Source organism: Danio aesculapii, chromosome 10, assembly GCF_903798145.1.
Source record: "Danio aesculapii chromosome 10, fDanAes4.1, whole genome shotgun sequence".
NCBI lineage: Eukaryota > Metazoa > Chordata > Actinopteri > Cypriniformes > Danionidae > Danio > Danio aesculapii.
The window spans coordinates 32,088,552-32,104,264 of NC_079444.1; the positions used below are offsets into that span (position 1 = coordinate 32,088,552).

General features: G+C 38.3%; 1 protein-coding gene across 1 annotated transcript in view; it reads right to left on the minus strand.

Moving 5' to 3' along the window:
- Positions 1-2,175: 2,175 nt before the first annotated feature.
- Positions 2,176-15,713, minus strand: part of uvrag (UV radiation resistance associated gene) — a 242,107-nt gene continuing 228,569 nt past the window's right edge. The window contains exon 15 of the mRNA XM_056466831.1: positions 2,176-3,245. Within this exon, the coding sequence (XP_056322806.1) occupies positions 2,549-3,245 (697 nt within the window). The 3' untranslated portion in view covers positions 2,176-2,548. The remainder of the gene's footprint in view (positions 3,246-15,713) is intronic.

Consider the following 15,713-nt stretch of genomic DNA (forward strand, 5'->3'; position numbering starts at 1 on the left):
GAACTTTTTTTGTGCTATTGATACAGGTAAGGTTAGAGACAGGTTTTGTGATGTGAGAAGGTTTAAGGGTGGGTTAAGGTGTAATGGATGTAATAGCATAAATTAATTACAGATGTATTTAGATGCAGGAACTCAATCTTCAGTACAATGTAAAAATGTCTTTCCACAATAAGTACATTGTAACAAATTATTAACTTCAATATAAGTACATATTAGTCAAGGCCACTTAAAATAAAGTGGGACCCAATATTCCTACTGAAAACCTATGAAACAACAATAATTCAGTGCCATTTAAGCAGTGTCATTATTTACTAACAGGCTTTCATTTTATTTGGCAATTCTTTCAAAAATGCTATTTTTTTATGTTAATTTTGTAAGATTTCACATATTTATTTTGAGTAAAAATATCTTTTTTTTTCTCCATTTTCTGCTTTTGAGCAATTTGGAAAATAAATATAATTTAATAATAATTTTGTGGATCTCTATGGTGTGGATTTCCAAAATATAGATTATTAATAAAAAAGACTAATCTATTTTAGTTTAAGGAAATAACATTTTATATTTTAACCATTGGATTGAATTGTATTAATAAAAAAAATTAAGTATAACACTTTTATGATGGTTATTTCTTTGACATTATTTGTCCTGTGTGAAAGTGTCTCTAACTTTATCAAATTGACAAGAAAGGGTTAATTGTAATTTTATTTTAATAGGAAAAAAGCAATAGTGGCTATACAGCAATCAATGGCCAAACAAACCATAAAAAAGTTATTTTTAAAGAAATAAAAGCTGTTGTAAAAGCCGAAATGGGCTGTCAGCAATGCATCGTAATGAACGCTTCGAGTGTAGACAGAATTGTGGGTCATAATAGGAGTTTTGTAATGCGGTGACGTGCTGCTCGCATCCGGTGTTGACACAGCGTCAAACTGTGAAGCACAGCTGTCAGGATTTTATAATTCTGGCTGAATAAATCAGAGAGAATACAAGGTCTCGCAAGGGTCAGGCTGTAAATAGCTGAGGTTGAGCGCGTGTTTTTCATCTTCTGGAAGCAGGACTTGTGTGTGCAGATTCAGAAAGGGTGTCATTGGCACATGAGTGTTCCTCGCCCTTTCTGGCCACTCTGACCAATAGTGTGGAGCCTAATGTATATATGGATTTGTTCTCAGGTTGGTCCTGGTTCACCAGAGCTCCTGCTGTAATACTGTGTGGCATTTGAAAGAACAGTATGACAGTTCTGTTTTCATTTACTCACAATCATAACACTGCACTTAATGACTTAATTCTGTATTGAAATTAATAATTCATCCAAAAATGAAAATTCTGCCATCATTTCCTCATCCGTCACTTGGTACGAACCAGTTTGAGGTTTTTTTCGTTCTAATGAAAATGAAAGAAGATATTTTGAAGAATGTTGGAAATCTGTAACCACTGACCTCCATAGTATTTGTTTTTCCTACTATTGATGTCAATGGTTACAGGTTTCCAACACTCTTCAAAATATCTTCTTTTGTGTCGAGAGCAAGTAAATGATGACTGAATTTTCAGTTTTGGGGGGACTTTAATAAAATAACTGCACACATTCAGGCATGTAGACATGGGGATGACCATCTGGTCAAGGTCAAACCGTGATATGCAACTTAAATCATCAAATACAAAGATTTAGATGTAATGATATGCAAATTTGGATCAATACCAATATATAATAACAAACTGATAATCGATAAATATAAATATAATACATAAAAATCTTGATATGAATTTTTCTATGCTCAATTATGCATAAGGAAAGGTTAATTTTCATATCAGCTTGAATAAAATAGCATTGAAAAAAATTAATTATCAGCCGATTTAATACCGATATTGCAGCCAGTATGACTTTTTAATGTGGGAACCAGCCATTTTGGGATAAAAACAGTTCTACAGCAGCTCTTCTTTTGAGTTGCTCAGAAGATAAAAAGTCATGTAGGTTTGAAACATCATGATGATGAATAAATGAAAACAAAATGTTCATTTGTTGGGGTGAACTATCCAATTAAAGGGATATATTACCCCAAAATGAACATTTACTCACTATTTATTCACCTTCAAGTGGTTCCAAACCTTCATGAAATTCTTTCTTCTGTTGAACACAAAATAAGTTATTTAGAAAAATGTTGGAAACCTGTTACAGGTTTTCAGCTTTCTTCAAAATATCATCTTTTGTGTTAAACAGAAGAAAAAAACCTCAAGCAGGTTTGCAGCAAGTGAAGAATGAGTAAATAACGACAGAACTTTCAGATTTGAGTGAGCGATCCCATTACGACTGCTCATCCATGCACCCAGAAAGAGATCCAGCAAGTATTTCAACCACAAACATTCTCTTTATTTCACTTGAAAGGATTATAGTAATGCTTTGAGAAGTGCAAATTGGTCAATAATCTGGATTTTTCCTAATAACGTTAATAATTATAACAATATTAATAATATATTTCTTAATGCAATGTCTATACTTGTGGTTGAGGTGAAATATCCTGCAGCTCAACCCGTTGCTCCACACTCCACATCCCAATCATTTTTCAGAGTTCTTCCGTGGTCGTCGGAAGCTAGACATGTTTTCTAGTGCATAGATGCGTCGCGAGACCTCTTCAATCCCAGCGGCGTCGAACTCTCCCAAAACCTGTTCATCGCACTCAACCGCAACTGCATGCTCCACTGGGATGCATGGGTAATCGTCCAGTCTGGCGCCACCTCCCAATCCCAACCCCAATCCTGTAGCTTCAGTGCCCATAATCTCCTCCGCTTGCTCCACTGAGCAGCATACCTCTCCTCCGCTTGCCATGCCCAATTCCACACCCCCACTGGTGGGTACAGCCGATCCATTCATCGCTCCTGGGTGCTGAGGGATGGAGTCGGACGGTAATGTACTAACTATATCAGTAGGAACACCCAAAGGTTTCTCCGGATGTTCCTCAGATTCAGTTTCTCCATCCTCAAGTGTTTCCACAGCCTTACCTACTTCCAAAACCTCAACGGATGGCTCTGATTGAAGCTCCGGAGTGGTCATAGGATCAGGTTGAGCCATGGCGGTGTTGTAACTAGGCGGAGGTGTTCGGCATTTCTGTTTATCCGCATCTGAAGCAGTCCGCCTCCGGACATCCCGTTCAGGAGAACTAGAGAGGGCCGGAAATCCCACTTCGGATGCAGCGGAAACGCTGAGATGAGACTTCAGAGGGACGGGGATGGACATGGAGGCATGGTGCCTGTCGCTGGGAGAGAGAAGAAAGAGAAAAACGGAGGCACATGGTTATAATTTGCAATCACCTTCAGTGTAGAGATGGGAAAGGAACTCAAAAGTGTGAAGATGCTGATGTCAGTGGAGCTTCTTTGTTGCTGATGGATCGTCTCATAATTCATTTACACACACCGAGAGCCTGGGAGAGCGCTCTGATCTTCAACCTCACACACGCACTCAGACAAATACACTCGCATGGCTCCCCCCCCTCCTAAAACACACACAGCTGTTGGACTACATACATCATCTGAAATATGACTGCTAGAAAGTAAAACAATTGTATAGGATTCGTCATCCTTCACGGAGAGCTGAAACAAGCTGCAGTTATAAAAGTTACGTTGCGCACACGCAAAAACCTGATTCTCTTACATGGAAAAATGACAGCATGTTAAACTCGAGGGAAAAATGGAAACATTTTACTAGATTTTACTTGGATGTACTTACACTGAGAATTGGAGTAATGATGCAAAACAAAAAAGAGCTTTGCCATTATACTTAAAATTTTCTCGAACCCGCTATCCAGCACTTTTGGGAATTTATACCTACCTAACAGTTCTTGTCCCCAGTGAGCTACAAACAAAAATTAAGTATCATTAATTATCAAGAAGACACTTTGAGCTTTACTGTGGTCCATCTGGAAATCAAAAATATAAAAAGTTATACATTATGAAGTAATAAGAAAAAAAAATTGTGCTGTGTTTATTATTATATTTGTTCATATACAAACAAATAAAAACATTAATGTAATAAAAAATATACCTTGAAGCCAAGAATCTCATGAGTTTATATTTCAAATTTGATGAAGATAGCATGCAAAATAAGATGTCTGAAATAAGTTTTCCGAGACCATATCGATGTCCTTCTTTAGGGTGTTGTGTTCTTTTTTATGTAATCTTTTCATTAATACTAAAATGTTTTGTTTTTTTAAACAGCGCCCCACATCCTGATGCTGGCTTAAACCTATATAACAGGTATATCCCATTTTAATAATATTTTATGATATTACTTACTATACCATGGAGATCATGAGTGAGAAGACCTTTTTTTCAAAAGCACACAAAAATGTTTTACTTCAGGACAAAAATGAAAAGATTATGTTATTAAATTCTATTTATAAATAAGATCTAATGCTATTTCATCCATTCAGAGTTATTTACACTGTTAAAGAGTTATGAGTTATGAGAGAATCTCATGGTCAAGCATGGGTCAGATTTAAAATACAGTTGAAGTCAGAATTATTAGCCACCCTGAATTATTAGCCCCCATGTTTATTTTTTTCCCCAATTTCTGTTTAATGGAGAGAAGATTTCTTCAACACATTTCTAAGCATAATAGTTTTTATAACTAATTTCTAATAACTGACTTATTTTCTCTTTGCCATGATGACAGTAAATAATATTTGACTAGATATTTTTCAAGACACTTCTATACAGCTTAAAGTGACATTTAAAGGCTTAACTAGGTTAATTAGGTTAACTAGGCAAGTTAGGGTAATTAGGCAAGTTATTGTATAACGGGGGTTTGTTCTGTAGACTATCGAGAAAAATATATAGCTTAAAGGAGCTAATAATTTTAACCTTAAAATGGCTTTTAAAAAATTGAAAACTGCTTTTATTGTAGCCGAAATAAAACAAATAAGACTTTCTCCAGAAGGAAAATTATTATCAGACATCCTGTAAAAATGTCATTGCTCTGTTAAACATCATTTGGAAAAAAAACAAAACAAAAAACTAATACTTCTGACTTCAACTGTACATTTGAATGCAAAAGATTAGTTATTTTCCAAAAATCTTACTCCCGGGTCAGTTTCACAGTCTTTTTGAGCACTGTTGACTAGATCCACCCACGGTACGCCTCCAGGCATCCAGAAGAAATAAGAAAGCAGTAACTTTTGCAATACTACCCTATACAGTACGTACTCAAGCTTAATATGAGATTTTTCTAAATAAGCATGATACACCCCTTTCAATGACTTTCAGGCCTGGAAAATGCTGTTGTCATCTAAATAAACATCTGATACACAAAATATGGTAACACTTTATGCTGATGGTCCATTTGAGTACTAGTAGACGGTCTGCTCAATATCTGTTGATACTGCTGCTAAACAGATATTTAAGTGACTATAAGAAACTAACCCTCTTTCACTAACCCTAACCTAACAGTCTACTTATAATCTAATGAGAATTGGTTGGCATGTAGATGCAATGTAACTTAAATACAACAAGCTCACCATCAAAATAAAGTGTGACCCAAAATATTTATAATATACCCATTTTATACCCATTCATTTTACCTATATTCTACCCACACAAAATATTTATAATATACCCATATTATACCCATTTATTTTACCTATATTCTACCCACACAAAATATTTATAATATACCCATATTATACTTATTATTATACCCAAATATATAATTTTAAGTAGAAAACGGTGCTGTTTACATATTAGTTACAATGTTAGACATCAAAATTTGCACTGCATTGAAGTCATGTGACAATCCAGATCAATTTTATTTACAGTATGTGTAACAAGTCACATATTAAATAAAACATGCTACACCGAATTTAAATGTACGCTATACACGTTATCCATGTGTTTTTTATGAACCTTCAAATACAGTATGTGTGGCAGTGAGATATATGCGGTTTAATTCCTGCTTGTCTGAACAGGCTGCGATGCAACATAGCCGCTTTAATGTCCTCCGACCACAGCTACGAATTTCATTACCAAGAATAAGCAAAGAAACATGCTCCCAAATTCCTCATCAGTTCACTGAAAACAAACATCTAATGCGTAGCGTGTATTGTGTATTCCATTTCCCAAATGATTCTTCTAGCGCTCTGGCACATAATCAGATCCAGTTTTCAGATGTGAAATTGGGAGAGACGTTTCCAAATTAAAAGCTGCTCCGAAACAAAACCGTAGTGTTTCAAAAACAGCAGTCAGATGTTCCTGCAAAGCATTAAAAAAAAACATGTCGACTAATGACGGCTGCTGATTGTGTGAGTTACTGCGCTACATCTCTCAGGCTAATACATATGATTAGGGATTATAAAAAATGTCCTATCGGCACTTCAAAAATTGTTCACTTACGCACGTGTTATGTAGATATGCAAAACATATGGGCTCCATCTAGCCAAGTGTTTAGACGTCACACCCCTTGCAGGGAAAAAATAAAGCATTTTTTGTTTGGAGCAGGAGGCTATTTGTTACACCGTGCTTCCCGTTATAAATGAGTTCCTCTAAACATGTGTCAAACCACAGCCCTTAATCAAGAGCAAGGGGCCGGTGTGTGCTGGAGATTTGAAAAAGGGGCTATTTGCGCTCAAGCAAGCCAGACTGATCTCCCAGAACTGTCCTAATATTTTTCACGCCGCACATTTTCTTAAATTTGGCTCTTAATATGGGCCAATTAGGCCACCATCGCACCTCCCTCGCTTGCAGGGAGAGGGAGCCCATCTATGGACGTCCCGTGTGGGAATGGTGATGGTGGTCCGGGGGAGAGGAGGAATGACGGTGCAGCAGAGGTGTGTAGTCTTGTGAGACAGACTCTGGAACGAGAAACAGACTCGGGAGGAATTTTAGGCAAACCACAAATTCTCCTTGGTTGGGTGAGAAGCAAAAATAAATGCAGGATGACGGTAAATAAAAAAAGATAGTTTGAATAATGTTTGCTTAAGAGCTTACACCTCTCCTGTGGACGTGGATGTACTTAATTACATTAACGGGACACTGCAAATAAACAGCATACTTTAGGGCCCCAGGTCTTCCGCAATGTGGAAAACGTGGACAGAATTGAAGAATCCAGTCATGGAAAATGGAATTTAGATTCATAATTTGGCAAATTTCTGCCTCAAAAATAATAATAATAAATAAGTAAACAAGCACTGTAAACTGTAATCTGGGGTGACACGGTGGCTAAGAGGTTACAACTGTTACCTCACAGCAGAGGTCGCCACAGCGGAATGAACCGTCAACTTATCCAGCATATATTTTACACAGCGGATGCCCTTCCAGCCACAACCCAGTACTGGGAAACACCCATGCACACTCACGTTCACACTCATACACTATGGCCAATTTAGTTTATTCAGTTCACCTATACCACATGTCTTTGGACTGTGAGGGAAATCGGAGCACCCAGAAGAAACCCACGCGAACACAGACAGAATATTTAAAATCCACACAGAAATGCCAACTGATCTAGCCGGGGCTTGAACCAGTGACCTTCTTGCTGTGAGGCGACCACTGAGGCACCGCCTTATAATAAGTGTAAACACATCTCAAATCTGCCGTTGTTCATAGTTTAATTAATTCAAATGTTCGCGCTTGTTAGACTATAAACCTCACATCATTTGTTTTGTTTGCTCCTATCTCGATAAAGCTGTTGAACTCTACCACAAACAATGCACCTGTAGGATTTTAGCACCTGATTGTGTTCTGTGCTTTATATATTTCATATTTATATATATGGTCTTATTTTGTAAACAATGTGCAGTTGAAGTCAGAATTATTACCCCGCCCCCCGAATTATTAGCCCCCTGTTTATTTTTCCCCCAATTTCTGTTAAACTGATATTTTTTCATGTTTCTAAACATAACAGTTTTAATAACTCATTTCTAATAACTGATTTATTTTATCTTTGCCATGATGACAGTAAATAATATTTGACTAGATATTTTTCAAGACACTTCCATACAGCTTAAAGTGACATTTAAAGGCTTAACTAGGTTAATTAGGTTAACTAGGCAGGTTAGGGTAATTAGGCAAGTTATTGTATAACGATGGTTTGTTCTGGAGACTATCGAAAAAAGTAGCTTAAAATGGTTAATAATTTTGACCTTAAAATGGTTTTTAAAAAATTAAAAACTGCTTTTATTCTAGCTGAAATAAAACAAATAAGACTTTCTCCAGAAGAAAAAATATAATCAGACATACTATTGCTCTGTTAAACATCATTTGGGAAATATTTAAAAAAGGAAACAAAATTGAAAGGAGGGCTAATAATTCTGACTTCAACTGTATGTTCTTAATTGTTTTGTTTGTTTTATTCATTTTATTGTCTACTTAGAGCAACGTTGTAGCACTTTTTTTTGCCCAAGACAAATTTCTCCTCATGGACAAATAATGTTTATCCTAGGCACCGCAGTCAGTATAGCCTGAAATGATTGTTATCTGCGTACAAATTTGGGAGAACTAACGGCAAAGTCTGTTAATGTTCTGTTAAAATGATCTTATGCTTACATATTTCCTACTCAAGCATAACGTATATATGGTTCTCATGGCAGCTAAACCCTCTCACGTGACTTCACACACGTTAGGAAAAGTAATTGAAAAAAATTGACATGGAAAAATTTGATCAATTATAGCTTCTGCATGTTGAGTTCGATTACTCTTAGATTAATCGCCCAGCCCTAGTACTACTTATATAAAATAAACTGAAACAACACAATTCTTGAGTTTTTTGGGGACAACTTAATTGTTTATTGTTCAATGCACTTCAATTTGTAAAAACTAAAAACTTAATACCTTCATGTTGTCCCAACACAAATCGATTGTGTGGAAGCCAGGGTTGTTTTACTGTGCATCGGTTATTTTCATAGATACTTTAATAAAAAAGAGAGAAATCTTGCAACATTTGCCAGCTAGCAGAGCAGCGTTTTTTCTCTGTCTTCTTTATTTGAGAACATGACAAAGAAAATAAAATATGACATTATCCATTGTTCTTTTAGCACTCACGGAAAATGAGCGAAGCATCTTTTTCAGATTATAGAAGGACTGGCCTGCATTTTGAAAAATGCCTGTGCACTAATTTACCTATTGACATGAAAATGCATTGTTTATGAGGGTGACAAATTGTTTCCTGTATTCCCGCTCTGGATATGCACCAGTAATAATGACGCTTCAAAGCCGTACAGTGTTTATATCCCACTGACAACCTTCATAAAATGTACAACGACAGGAATGATCACACATATGGGACTGTTTCCGGCAAACTAAGCGCAAGCCGTCATGGCCCAGGTTTCATGGCACTGGGTTCTGTAATAGGAACGTTTTCCTGGCGGACTGGCTGCGTGATTGTAAAGAATAAAGATGGAATTTTGGAGGAACACTCCACCAGATGTGAGAACAAACACCTATCGATATGTTATCCGGAGAGACAGATTCAGCCCACGGAGCAAATCTATCAATGCCAACTGCTTTATTTGTGAACTGCAGCTGAAAGAATGCGAAACGAATGGGGGAAAATAGTGATACAAACACACGAATACTCGACATAACATTTTATTAGGTTGTACTGCCATCAAAAAGTTTTATGTGTATATGCATTTTTATCTGATTTAATAAAACAAATTAAATATAATTTGAGAGCTACCAATTAAAAGAATCAAATAGAGAAAATATTATGGATTTTATGCAGACCCATAGTGTTTCCATAATTTGTTTTGTGATTTTTTGTGATAAAAATGACTGATTTTGTGGCTGTAATTCACAGAAATTAGCGTACAATTTTGAGATTTAAAAAAAAAAAAAAAAAAAATATTATATATATATATATAAAATCTTAATTACCATATTAGGTAGCCTACTATTTTGGTTGTGCAATCTGACACAGTAGCCGCGTTTCCACTATCGCGCCTAAAGCGAGCGAGCCAGGACGAGCCAAGGCCAGTCGCGTTTCCACTATCACTTCCGTGGCATAATCGGGCCAAAGCGGGGCTTCCTTGGGGCCAGCGTCCGGCCTTTTTCGGCACGCCGAATACCTTGGGCCAAGGAGGGCCAACTGGGGCTTCGGGGCGGGTTACGTACAAAGGCGGAGTTTTCCTGTCAGGTAAAGAGGAGACAAGATGCTTTCTTCCCTTACATTTGTTTTGCTATCGCGCTTGATCAACTCACTAAGAAAAATCTGTGTTCGAAGTAAATGCTGCCGAACTCGAATGTCCTTATCCAGGGATCGCTGTCTGGCCTTACACCAGCAGACCACAAACAGTAAAAAAGCAATCGCTTCGGTGTTCTCCATCTTCCAGCTCTCGTAGTGATGCCAGGTTGTGTTTGTGGTTATAATTTGAGTTTTTTGTTCCCGCTGAAGTGGGCGGGTTGTGTGACGGGTTGTGTGACGTTTGATTCGGGGGACGTTCTGGGGGCGATGTTTGCGTGACGCGTTGCGAGCAACTAGCCTGACAGTGGAAACGCGACATGATTTCGGCCTCATTTCTCAACCTCCCGGGCTATTGGCCCGGCCTGGCCCGATTAAAGCCCTGGCTCGCACTGGCCCGATAGTGGAAATGCGGCTAGTGACACAAATCATAAAAATAAAACTTCTTTATTTTGGTCTCTTGTCAAGATAAGACCTAAAACAGATCTGAAACGGTAGGGATTAAGCCAAAGGTTGTTTAGCTCTTATTTTTATACACTGGAGCATCTGACATCATGTACCTGACTCAGGACATGCGTTAGGCTTGCCGTAAAACTCGTCAGTGGCAGAGAATCATTTTCTATTTTTAACTACAGGGAAAAAGTTGAACAAAATAATTTATAAATTTTACGCAGATCATAATACCAGCCACATGTAAAACACAAATAATGTCCTTCAATTCGGTCACGTCCAGCGGCCGTCATCCGTGAACCAATCTCCATCTGTTTGTAACAATGCTCCATTTGTTAGATCTTTGCTCCAACTTTCTTTTGCAGTCTGAAACGCGTCAAACGGCCAATTCGCACCACAAGATGTATTATGCCATCTTGCTTTGACTTCACATGTAAATCACTCATGCTTCATCGGCGTCTGCTTACGGCTGGCTGAAAACTCATTCCATGTAATGTATGGATTGTGAGGGCACAAGTGAGATGTCATTTTTCAAAAGACACTCAAATTCGTGCACTCGTATGCAACGTCTATAGGTCATGTTAAATAATTAATTGAAAATTGAAATAAATACAATTTGATTATATGGTTTGGAATTGGATGTTTTATGAGATCATTTACATTTGTTGTGATTAAATTAAGAATTCTGCAGGATCAAAAAAATTTGCGAGATTTTGTTGATTGAATCACAAAAAACTAGGGGGTCTGATTATAGGTAGGATTGGAGATACAGAATAAGATGATACTTAATATCTTTATTACAGGCAGGTAATAAGCCAGTAGTTAATCGTGTGAATTGTTACTTAAACTAAAGTGATACACAAATGTGTGTGTTATTTGTTTTATAAATACTGCTATTGAATTACTATAATATTACACTTTTTTGTTTTTGTTTATTTATTATTATTGCTTTAAAGTGTGTTTGTTAAATATTAAATATTTTATTTTCACTGGGAAATTTTATTTTATTTTATAATTACATAATTCAAAAAAATAAAACTGTTGTATTATTTATTTATTTTCTTTTTTTCGAGAAAACAACAAAGAATGGCTTACTATTTTGTGCCTTCTCACTTTATCCTCGCACATGAGAAGGTGTTTTAACACCAATAGGACCTTTCTTTCTACGTGTACCCAGGATTAAGAGATTACTATATGGGTGAACATCCAGACACATTGTTTGTTATGAATCAGACCTTCCTTCAAAACTATTTGACAGCCATTAATAAACCGGATTAGCAGAAGCTTGTTATGAAGATGTATTATAAAGTAGTTGCCTGATGAATCGTGTTCCCAAATAGATGGAAAAAATTCCAAATATGGAGCCAAGTTATAGAATGGGCAGAGTTTGAAAATCTGGGCTAGCCAATCGGGTGGGTGGGTTTTGATTTAAACCCAACCAATTAAAGCAAACAAGAAAAATTCAAAATAAGCTATAAAAAGATGAAAATTTATGGTTTGTTAGTGTTTTGCGTTCACCAGGGTTCCAAGAGGTTCTTTAGATCTTCCAACCCAACCCTAGAGTTTCCATCCTGGGGTGTTGAGTCACATCAGCCCCTTCAACTCCACATTCACCCCCTACGCCTGCCTGTCTTTACCCGCTCTCAAGAGCTCCACAGTAGGGCTGCAGGATGTCTAAACTGCTGCCAGAGTCCTGTGCCATAAATAAGAAAATGCTTCGCATATTCGGTTTGAACTCGGCAGGACACGTCATTAACACAGCGGCACCATGTCTTGCACCCCCTGTCTGCCTTTCACCATCTTCACTCTCGGTTTCGTTTTACACTCCATCCTCGGCTCTAAATTGTGACTTTTCTCTCATTCTGCGCTTCTTCCTCACTTGGCATCTCCGACGGTTCCCGCTCCAATTGGACTGACGCGCAGAGGAAACCGCCAGAATGCATGAGAGTGATTATGGCTCCAGATAAAGGCGATGAAGACTGGATCTTGCTGCCAATCAGTGTTTGAATGGGGAAAAAACCAACAGGATGGTGAAAGGCTTGGTTGGAGATGTGTGATAAGCAGGCTGATTTTGTTCGACAGGACTCTGCCATGTTAACAATTTAATCGCAACTCAAACATATGGTGCAATCTGCATACAATTTGGACACACAGGCAGTTAAGCTGATTCAGAAAGTCTGTCATGATTGTTTTCTTAAAAAAGTTCTCTAAATCAATGCAGAAAATCCGTGGACATCTCCACCATACCAAAATATTCCCAGTTGTCCGCTTCAAGCCTCAGTCCATGCACTCTGTGCCCTGCCTTCTCCAAGTACGTATAGTCAAATCCGAGTACTACCTAATGGACCCGTTCAACCTCACCATTCATAAGAACAGAAAAATTTGGGCTTCATTACTACTGAGAGTCTCCGCACTACAGATGACTCTCCGCACTGATCCCATGGGCCAGCCTGTACACCAGCCTTCTGACCTTCTCATACCTGCAGCTTCTCCTTTAGACGTCCAGCGTTCTCCAGCCCACGGCGCCTAAAGCGCAGTTCTGCACAGGAAGTTTGGCCAGAGGAGAAATGGACATGTCCAACTGAGCCTGGTTTCTCTCAAGGTATTTTTTTCTTTCACTTTCGTCAATTGGTGAAGTTTTGTTCCTCACCACTGTCGCCACTGGCTTGCTTGGCTTAGCACTCGTGGAGCTGCACATCTATGGATTTGCTCTTCAGTGTTTGGACTTTCAGCAGTGAAAATTAAACCACACTGAACTGAACTAAACTGAACTTCAACTCTGAAAACTGGACTGACACAGTTTCAATCTACTAGTACTTCTATGTTAAGCTGTTTTGACACAATCTACATTGTAAAAGCGCTATAGAAAGATTAGTTTAAATGAATTGAACACTGTCACAGAACATGACTTAAATATACTTTGGGCTTTAAATGGTTAGTTCTGCTATTATTTGTCGTTCCAATCCCCTGAGGCCTTCATCATTCATCTTCAAAACTCAAATTAAGATATTTTCAATGAAATCCGAGAGCTCTCTGACCCTCCATGGACAGCAACTTTGTATTTTGTTTGCCTGTGTCTTCCGTGTCAGATCAGGATGTGCATTTACAGTGTTATGCTGCAGACCAGACTCTAAAGGCATTATGTCATACTGTCTGAAGTACAGTAAATGCACACTCTGATGATGTGTTTGCAGTTGTTTTGTCTCACAAGTGTGTTCTTAGAGCAGGGGTTGCCAAACTTGGTCCTGGAGAGCCGATGTCTTGCAGAGTTTAGTTCCAACCCCAATTAGATACACCTGAACAAGCTAATCAAGCTTTTTCTATTAATACTAGAAACTTCCAGTCAGGTGGGTTAAAGCCAAACTATGCAGGACACCAGCTCTCCAGGACAGAGTTTGGGCACCCCTGTCTTCGAGCTTTGTTTGATTAAAGTTAAACCACTGAAGATCTCAGGGGATTGGAACGACATTATTGGATTGGGTGAGTTTCTGTTCATTTCCTTGGTCACAGTAACCCCTGATGTAAACACTTCTTACTTCTAGCCCAGCAGTGTTTTGGTGCTACTTAAAAGTTACTTTTCCTGATGCACTGGGTGTCGAAAAACAAAGAACAGTTTGAAAAAGGGGTACGTGATAACCAATATCATAACAGTAATGATCTTGGATAGCTGCTAATATTCTGACTTGTTGTTTCAACTTTGGTATGTCTGAAGTGATTCTAAAAAACTTGGAATCAGGTCGTTATCCCATAAAAAAGATCTTTACTTTATCGTCCAGTCTGTAAATCGAGCTGAAAATCACGCTGAGTCCATCAATCAGAGCCAAATGTTCTGCTAAACGATCAAATAACGATCAAATTAATAACCCCTGTTCAGAAATGCAGACATATGCAAAAACCTCTGAACACACACACATTGTGGGATGGGACTGTGTCTGTTCAGACTCTGTCTACTATTATAACAAATCTGAACAGATCAAACAATTTCATTAAGCCTCGAAAACTCCACCATCTCCCTTTTCCCACATAAACGTCCGCTGGGATTACAGAAGAACTCTTCATATTTTCTCCAAATGTGCTTCTCAGGATCTGCAGAAGTTCCCAAGGTACACCTGTGCAACACTCCCACTTCTCTGCCATTTCCTTCCACTTCTTTTTGGTGAGGAACTCCTGCAGCTGCCCTGATGCAGACTTTTATGCGCCGATAATTCACATCTCTGGCCCCTGCCCTGGAAACATTATCTAAACTCAAAGGGGAGGGAGTGCATGAGAGGAAGTGGATGCAAGAGTAATAAAAGCAGTCTGCAACAAACGGAAAAAAAGAGAATCCATTTACTCTATATTTCATATTTTAGCTTTGGATCCAGAATGTTGCTGGAGAACGAGACTGGACGCTAGCAGACGCACTTCTTGAGGGCCTCAATATGCTGTAAGTTATCGTTTATGTCTGTGGGGCTTTATGAGGAAGATGTCGAGAGGAATGTTCTGCAGTTTTGTGTTTGTGTATACAGTTCCTTTCCCCAGGAGAGACTGAAACCGCTCTTTCACGGTTCTAGGGGTACCGTCGACTCGATACGACTGCCCTCCAGCTGCGTTTAGCCATGCGCCGCAACCGGACTTCCACTTCCTTCTTTACTTCCTGCCACTCTGTATGGTTCAAGAGGTCAAAAGGTCACGCTTTCATCTGTTCCATCTTAAGCATTTCCAGAATCCATTAAACATTACTTGGGGAGGAAAAGACGATGACGCTGAAGCGTTTCACTTATGCTGGCCTCCGTCCTTTCAAACACAGATTATTAAATTAACGTACGGATAGATGGTTTGCCTATCGCTGAACCGAGAGATCAAAAGCAGGCTTTCTTCAACAGTGCTATTCGTTTTGGAAGGATACAGTTGTGGGATGTTACCATGGCTTATGTGAAATTGCTTATTTTGTTGTTTTATAAACCTGGCATGGTTACTTATCAGTGCATATCAACAAACGCTAGATTTAAAAAGCAAATTGACTGTTAATAAACCTGTTAACCTCTAAAGTAAATGAAACGTGCACATACTATGTGCTGTAAGAACATCAAAATTGGATGAATGGACGGACGGATAGATGGACAAA